Source organism: Lissotriton helveticus, unplaced genomic scaffold (assembly GCF_964261635.1).
Source record: "Lissotriton helveticus unplaced genomic scaffold, aLisHel1.1 SCAFFOLD_704, whole genome shotgun sequence".
NCBI classification, from domain to species: domain Eukaryota; kingdom Metazoa; phylum Chordata; class Amphibia; order Caudata; family Salamandridae; genus Lissotriton; species Lissotriton helveticus.
The window spans coordinates 146,193-155,140 of record NW_027611819.1 but is presented as its reverse complement, the minus strand read 5'-3'; the positions used below and the strand labels follow the sequence as shown (position 1 = coordinate 155,140).

The 8,948-nt window shown below is 47.9% G+C and overlaps 1 protein-coding gene across 1 annotated transcript in view; it reads right to left on the bottom strand.

Annotated features, from left to right (window-relative positions):
* Window positions 1-207: 207 nt before the first annotated feature.
* LOC144806687 (ribose-phosphate pyrophosphokinase 1-like) overlaps window positions 208-8,948 on the bottom strand; it is a 129,881-nt gene continuing 121,140 nt past the window's right edge. Inside the window, exon 4 of the mRNA XM_078672992.1 lies at window positions 208-3,623. Within this exon, the coding sequence (XP_078529118.1) occupies window positions 3,531-3,623 (93 nt within the window). The 3' untranslated portion in view covers window positions 208-3,530. The remainder of the gene's footprint in view (window positions 3,624-8,948) is intronic.

Sequence of the window (8,948 nt, the reverse complement as noted above, 5' to 3'; positions counted from 1 at the left end):
GTCCAATGACGGAGGACAGATCTTCTGCAGTTTGTACAGACTGTGAAGCGATCGGAGAACAACCAGCACGCATTCACAAGAAAATACATCATCTTTTCCAATCCCTTACGACGTTAGTAAACTCACTTGCCAGGAAAATTGTATAAAGCAGCGCAGGAAAAACGTGAAGTATGCAGACTTCTCAGTAAGACACGCACACACAGTGCATATAAAAAAAACATTACTTTTTTATTGTAATGACAGAAATTGCATTTACACACAATATGTTTTACAATAGGAGGCAAAAGGTGCATTCACATTTCTTCGGACTACAAGAACGTAAATTTAGATGCCCATAGATAACTTGTAAACAGAACAGGCTACTACATCCCTGTACTTTGAACAGAACTCAGAGTACAGTTCCCTTACCTGCAAAGGAGGGGACTTAAATACTACTAACTAGTGATAATTGCTATGAAAACCTGCAAAAAACATTGCTTGCCAAAAATCCTAGTCAGCCAGCCGAGGGCAAAATCAATAGAAAAAGAATGAAAAATTGTGGAAACGAAAAGGGAGAGATGAAAGTGGTCGGGCACCTGTAAATTTCCCAACATAAGCCATTTTTTTGTTTATGTATCCCCATATGTTCTTCTCCCAATCTACAAATTTCTCAATTTTAGACCCATTTTATCAAATATCAATGGAATTAACAAAACCAATAAGAGCGCAGAGTGAATGCTGAGCAAGGAGATTTGTATTTCATGGAGAGTTTACTTTTTATATAATCTTAATATGGAACTAGTGGCAAAAAACACCCCAGCCTTGGATTTCTACTATGCCTCAAATAGGACGATTTCTCTATACGGATGCAAGGTCTTGAACTCAAGCATGCTGCAATGTACTAAAATGTATGAAAAACAATCCATTCTGCTCCCACGGAGGATTAAACAAGAGGCTTGACTAAGTATCAGCTTGAACAACTTGGGGAAAACATTAGGATGGAATCTAAAGATGGATACAGAGATTTGATAGCCACAATTTTACAGAAAATGTCGGACTATGCAACTGTGTTGAAACCATGGACATATGTAAACACGTTAACACAAAGGGCTTGCAAGCAATGCATTTTTTCCCAACATCTTGGGTATAATGGAATCACATTATTCGAATAGAGCTAAGGGGGTAATTAAAAATCATAATTGACAGTTTAGTACTTCATTGCCCTTAGATTACTTTTTAAGGCTGGAAGTATGCACGTAGTGTGAACGCGAAGCCACTTCTGGCCCTGTACACAAATGCAGATATCAGAAAATGTACATGCAGGGGGCGCAAGTTCAGAGAATAACTGGGCAGATTCATCTAGAAAAATAGAAAAGTTGGACCCATAATATAAGCGATCTTCTTCCTATATGAAGAAAAGAAAAACACCTTTGCAATGCTCGGGTAGCATCAGTTGACAAATACAAGCAAGTTAAAACTGTGTGCTAGTTCGCCTTTAAAACGGACCGGCTTTAATCAACTTTACAGCCTGGGGTGTGGTCTTCTCACTTCCAACATAACATCCAAACTAACCAAAGTATTCCTCTCCATCATTTCTAAACTTGGTGCCTAGATTGATTTATATTTCACGAACACCACAAGAACACTGAGAACTTTTGCAATTTAAATTTTTAGCCAACTTAACAGTTTCCAAATTAAAGCTTATGCTGAAATTCCTTCGCTTGAAAAAAGTAGGAAAATACATTAGAGTCCACAAGTGGGTAGATGAACCCAGAAACATCTTTTAAATCACCTCCTCCAAAATTTGACCTCCATAAATGAGCTTGAAATATCCAATAAAACACGACTGAATCTGAAATATGAAGCGCTATGCTGCAACAAGCAGATCCTAGTAACACGACCAACAATCAAAAGAGAAACATATGATCAGTTAATTAAATGATGAAATGATTTGAGGAATCAAATGTGATACAGATTTTTTTAATAGAAGGCTGATACATCCCTACTCACTGTCCTGTGTCATATCCCATATGGCTCCCGCAAGATTATTTTGCATTTGCCTCAAAGCATAAGAGATACGAGTTTTACCTTCACATTTCACTATCTACATCTTAAGCCTTCAGAATGTAGTCAATTCTTTTAGACATGCATAGCGTCATCATTAAAGGCGCAGGCACTGGTTTTACATTCAACATAAAAAAAAACTACAAAGCAAAGAGGTAAATGTATAAAAAATATATATAAAGTAGCCTTAAAGCTGTGGAACTGAGCAGTTTCTGATCCGAACTTTGATGGTCACCATATGAATCGAATCACCAAAATGATAAACAACTGATCAGTTGCACACAGAAGGGAAACTAAATCTGCAGAGGAGGTTCCGGTATTCAGTTTGATATCCCGGAGCACAGGATGAGCAGGAGCACAGGAACGGCATATGTGCATGAGGGGCAGACACCCAACAATGTCATTTGTTGCTGTGTTCATTTCATTTGCTAGTGAACTAAAAGAAGCATCTCGAAAGAATAGTTTATATTTTTAGAATTCAGGAAACATAAAGTGCTGAATCTATGCCTCTGATAAACTGAGCTGTAAGAATAAATACATACCAAGCTGCGAATCTGCAATCAAGCATTAAGAAAGTAAATTGTCAATATATATCTAACGGAAAAAGTACACTTAGCTTTAAAACACTACTGGACGTATTTGTAAAAGCGAAAAAAGTTTTAAATTAAATAGTACTAACTCAGAAGATACTCCTCTGTAACTTAGATTAAAAAAAGAGACAAGGCCGAAATATAGTACGAAGGACGGCGAGTTCTAAAATCAAGTTCCGATCTATAAAGCAATACGCCCATCCAGGCTTACTTTCCTACAGCTGTAGCCCACCTGAACAATTGCATCAGTGGAGCATAGCTATATTTCACATTCTTTGCCATTAGTTTCTTCTATGACCGTACAAAAGACAGAATATGCTGCACTCCGCTTTCAGAAGAACCCGTACCTGTCTGAAACGAACACTATTGCTTGTGTATCATTTTATAAAGAAAATATGAAAAGATGATTAAAATAATGTCTACAGTTGTATAATTTTGCACTTGATGGGCCAGTATTTTTGTTGTGCCAGCACAGCGATACGAAGGGCTTTCAACACCATATTACAAATAAAGTTTCTTGCATTTCTCTGAACACTGAAAGAACACTTTCCATTGTTGTACTCAACGATTGAGGCCCTTTGTAGCACCAATTGTTTGCAAATTAACATTTTGTAAATCACCGCTTACGTTAAAATAGTTGCTCAGAAAAAGTATCAGACCAAATTATTATAGTCTCATAGTGGATATCAGAAGGCTAGTGCAGCAACATCTTCTGCTCCCACTTCCTCACAAATGTGTCCTTCACCAAAAGAGCCAAGAACGGTTACAATAAAATGGCAGTATGCAACTGAAATATGTAGCGCAGCAACTGCAACAAGCAGGATCTTCTTAACTTCATTATACGCAGTAACCTTTTTGGTGTCTCAAAGTGGCTTTGGGAAGCAGGTTTTGAAAACGTTATAAAGGAACATGGCTGAATAAATAAGAGACAGATTCCCCATTGTGTGTCCTTCTGATTGCCTCGGCTAGGATCATCGAGATGTCAATAACCTGTGGAATTAAACAACAATAAATTTAATATCCAAGTAATGCAACCAATTAGCATTAAACAAATCATAAGACCTGTTGACGCCCCTCTAATCCAAATAAAGGTCAAAACAGATTGGACATTGTTTTAAGTTGCATATCATTATTAAATACCTCCTCAGACCAAGTAGAAACATACTGATAACATACAGCTCCAATAATGGATATTTCAGAGATGAATGCACTGTTATGAAGGGATTAAACAGCTGAAACAAAGGAAATCAGGGATGAAGAGCAAGAATGGAAGATGCAACTTGCACTGTAACGGATAATGTGTAGCTTGTAGTGCAAACATTTGTAATTTTTCAAAGTATAGTTTTGGGTTTCAAGATAACTTGTGATCACGGCTTGAAACCCACAGTGCACCAGATCAAAGACACCGTTTTGGACTGTTTTCTCCCTAGTGGGTGAGCGAGGTATGTGGCTCAGTGTAGGATAAACAATTTACAGGAATTTAAAGAATTTAAATATATGTAATGTATAAAATTTAAAAAGCATGTACACGCTTCTGGGGAAGTGGAATGGTGCATGTGAATCTACAGCATTACAAGCTACAAACCGATAGAGGGTAAATACCATTTTCTGTGTGTAGCCTGTGCTGTTGCAGATCACATCCTTTAAACAGACTATATAGCAGTGGACTCCACATTAAGTGCTGGCTAGCTAGCAAATGAGGTACATGGTTGGAAGAAGATTCTACTTTATCATTTGCCTGATTTGCGCTACCAGCCAGGCCGGAACGTCCACACAATAATGCTTACTCAATGTGCACGTTGTTGAATATACAGGAGCCTTACATATGTCTGCTAGTGGCAGTTTGCCTTGTTGAATGTGCTCTGGGCAGAGAATGGAGAGAATGTCTTGCTTTCGCATAAAAGACTTGCATGCACCGTTCCCTCTAGGGCGCGCGCGTACCTCCCCTTACATCACCGCACACCGACTCGCTAGGAGAGCGCACACAGGACGTCGCGCCGCCGGCCGCTTTGAAGAAGTGAGCGGCGGGAACATGACGAGTGTAGGTAAGGAGGCGGGGGAGCTGGTGGCTATGTGGGAGCGCGGGGCAGACTGTGGCCTTTTGTTTAAATATTGCTGTTAATCGGAGCCCCTTCACTGGCTCCGATTAACATCAATACTTAAAGAACAAGTTACTTACCTTCGGTAACGATATATCTGTAAGAAACAGTAGTTAGTATTAGATTCCTTACCTTAGAATATCCCCAGGCGTCAGTCTGGATCCGGAAACTTTTGCGTAGCAGTACCCCTGCGCGTCGGTAGGCGTCGTCTGCAGGCGTCCCCTGCGGCTCCGCGTCGTCGGCGTCGTGCGCCGTGATGACGTCGCTGGAGTATATAGACGCCGCCTCCGCGCGCTGACGTCAGTTCTTTGCACACAGCTTTTCCGCGCCAGAACACGCAGAGCCATGTGAGAACCAACACTGGTGCCATTTGAAAACTAGGGCCCTGAAAGGGATGTCCTTAACCCTAGGTATCAGTTCGCAGAACGGGGAGGATGGGAGGGGCGGTAAGGAATCTAATACTAACTACTGTTTCTTACAGATATATCGTTACCGAAGGTAAGTAACTTGTTCATCTGAAAGAAACAGGTTAGTATTAGATTCCTTACCTTAGAATAGATACCCCAGCAATACCAACCCCGGTGGTGGGTCTGCGAACCAATACAACCTACACCAGAAAGTCCTGGAGGACCGAACGGCCAAAGAAGCCATCCCTCCGGACTTGACTGTCCAGGCAGTAGTGCCTCGCAAAGGTGTGCAGCGAGGCCCACGTGGCCGCCTGGCAAATGTCCTGCAAAGGGACTCCCCGGCCCAGGGCAGTAGTAGCCGCCGTGGCCCGAGTGGAATGGGCCCTCAGCCCAACAGGAGGCTCCTTCCGAGCCAAAGAGTAGCATGCTTTGATGCACAGGACGACCCACCGAGAGATGGTCCGTTTCTGTACCGCCCTTCCCTTCTTCTCACCCACGTAGCCAACAAACAGTTGGTCATCCACCCGGAACTGGCGTGTGCGATCCATATAGAATGAAAGCGCACGTTTTGGGTCCAGACGATGGAGCCGCTCTTCATCCTTCGAAGGATGCGGAGGCGGGAAGAAGGAGGGCAAGGTGATGGACTGCCCAATGTGAAAAGCAGAGACTACCTTGGGCAGGAAAGAAGGTCTAGTCCGAAGAACCACCTTATCAGGATGAACAGACAAGAAAGGAGGTTGAATAGAAAGAGCCTGGAGCTCACTCACTCTCCTGGCAGAGGTGATGGCTACCAGGAAGGCCGTCTTTAAGGTGAGAAGACGGAGAGGACAGGAATGAAGGGGCTCAAAGGGAGCGCACATCAGGAAAGTCAAAACCAGGTTCAAGTCCCACTGAGGCATCACGAACGGAGTTGGAGGATACATGTGCGTGATGCCCTTCAAGAATCGTAACACAATAGGGGACTTGAACAAAGATGGCTGATCAGGTAGCCTCAAGAAGGCGGAAAGGGCAGAAAGATAGCCCTTGATAGTGCCCAGAGCAGAGCCCTGCTGGGCAAGGGAAAGGAGGAAGAGGAGAACCTCAGACAGAGGGGCAGAAAGGGGATCCACAGCCTTTGCTGTGCACCATGCCACAAATCTGTTCCACCGGCAGGCGTATACCGACTTCGTGGAGGGACGCCTGGCTGCCAGAATGACATCACAGACTTCAGGAGGCAAGTCAAATGGCCTCAACTGTCGCCGCTCAATCTCCACGCATGGAGGTGGAGACTGGACAGGTTCGGGTGGAGGACCGTCCCCTGCTGCTGCGACAGAAGGTCCTCCTGAAGGGGCAGGCGGATCGAGGGACCGACTGTCATGCCGAGTAGCTCGGGATACCAGTACCTTCGAGCCCAGTCCGGAGCCACAAGGATAACTTGGGCCCGGTCGCGCCTGATCTTCTTCAGCACTCTGGGCAGAAGTGGTATAGGCGGAAAGGCGTACAACAGACCGCAACTCCACTCGCGCCGAAAGGCGTCGCCGAGCGAGTGCCGTCTTGGAAACTCCAACGCGCAGAACTGATGACATTGCGCGTTCTCTTCTGTGGCGAATAGATCTAACCAAGGCTCTCCCCATTGCTGAAAGAGGCCTCTCGCCACATCCGAGTTCAGACGCCATTCGTGATCCACCGAGCACCGACGGCTGAGTTCGTCCGCCCTGGCGTTCAGAGAACCTGCCAGGTGTTGAACCGTCAGAGTCACGCCCTGACGTTCCAGCCATTGCCAGAGGCGCAGAGCCTCCTGGCAAAGGGTCCACGACCCCACACCGCCCTGTTTGTTGCAGTACCACATGGCGGTGGTGTTGTCCGTGAACACCTGCACTACACTCCCGTTGACAAAGGGGAGGAATGCCTTCAGTGCTAGGCGAATCGCCCGCAGCTCCAACATGTTAATATGGAGCCGGGACTCCGCCGGAGACCAGAGGCCTCTGATCTCCGCCTCTCCCAAGTGGCCACCCCAGCCTTGGAGGGACGCGTCCGTCACAACCACGTGCTCCGGTTGGGGAAGGGAGAGGGATCTGCCCCTGACCCAATCGCGGTCCGTAAGCCACCACTGCAACTGTCTCGCAGTGCCCTCCGAGATCAGGACATGGTCGGATAGGTTGCCCTGATGCTGGGCCCACTGAAACTTCAGGTCCCACTGCAGAGCCCGCATCCGCCACCTGGCGTGATGCACCAGAAGGATGCAGGAGGCCATCAGCCCCAGAAGCCGCAGCGTCAACCTGACCGAAACCCGGGATAACGGCTGAAAGATGGGAATCAGAGCCTGAATATCCCGGACCCGCCGTTCCGGAGGATAAACCCGAAACTGCGCCGAGTCGAGAACTGCTCCGATGAAAAGGAGCTTTTGAGAGGGACACAGGTGTGATTTCGGCACATTGATGGAAAACCCCAGCTCGTGCAGGAGGTCTGCCGTCATCTGAAGGTGGTGGACGACTGTCTGGGGCGAGCCCGCCTTCAACAGCCAGTCGTCGAGGTAGGGGAAGACTGAAACCCCTAACCGGCGCAGATGAGCTGCGACCACCGCCATCACTTTCGTGAACACCCGTGGGGCGCTGGTAAGGCCGAATGGGAGCACGATAAACTGAAAGTGCTCGTGGCCTACCGTGAACCGCAGGTAACGCCGGTGGGCCGGCAGGACGGGGATGTGAAAATACGCATCCTGCAAGTCCAACGCTACCATCCAGTCTTGTGGGTCTAGAGCAGCCAAGACCTGAGCCAAAGTCAGCATCTTGAACTTCTCCTTCCGGAGGAAGCCGTTGACGTTCCGTAGATCCAAGATAGGACGCAGGCCTCCCTTGTCCTTCTTGGGTACCAGAAAGTAGTGGGAGTAGCAACCACACCCTACTTCTGGCCCAGGAACGCGCTCGATGGCCCCCTTGGCCAAGAGGGCCGTAACTTCCTCCTGCAGAAGTGTCAAGTGGTCCCCCGACACACGGCGGTTCTGCGGTGGCATGGCTGGAGGAGTGGACTCGAAGGGGAGGGCATAGCCCCTTCGGACAAGCTGCAGCACCCACCTGTCCGACGTTATCGCGCGCCAGCGGGAGTGGTGATGGCGAACCCTGCCACCCACTGGCGTCACGTGAGCCCGAAAGCTCGGACTAGGAAGGCTTGGATGCAGCAGCGGAGGGGGGCGTGGACTGACCACGACGCTGGCCTCTACCGCCACCACGGCGGAAACCACGGGCGCCACCGCGCTGGGGAGCGCTCTGCGTCGCGTGGCTGGCAGCACGTGTGGGACCTCCCCTCCCTTGGCCCCGAAAGGGCCGAAACGAACCCGTCTGCTGGCGCTGGGTCGAGAGACCCAAGGACTTGGCCGTGACCCTAGAGTCCTTGAAGCGCTCCAGCGCGTGGTCCGCTTTGTCACCAAACAGGCGACTGCCATCAAATGGCATGTCCATGAGCGTATTTTGGACGTCCGGCGAGAAGTTGGCAGATCTCAGCCAGGCATGGCGACGAATCGCCACCGTAGTGGACATGGCCCGTCCCAGTGAGTCTGTTGTGTCCAGACCACAACGGATCGAGTACCGCGCCGCATCCCGGCCTTCAACCAAGGCCCGGGTGAGCTTGTCCCGCACTTCCTGGGGGCATTGCGGCAAACACTCTTCGACCGTATCCCACAGGGAGTGGGTGTAGCGACCCAAGAGGCACGCGGTGTTACAAGACCGCAGCCCAGCGCTCAAAGAGGAAAACACTTTTTTACCAAATTGGTCGTACCTCTTTGATTCCCGATCGGGCGGAGCCGACGGGAATGCGGACTGTGAAGTGGAGGC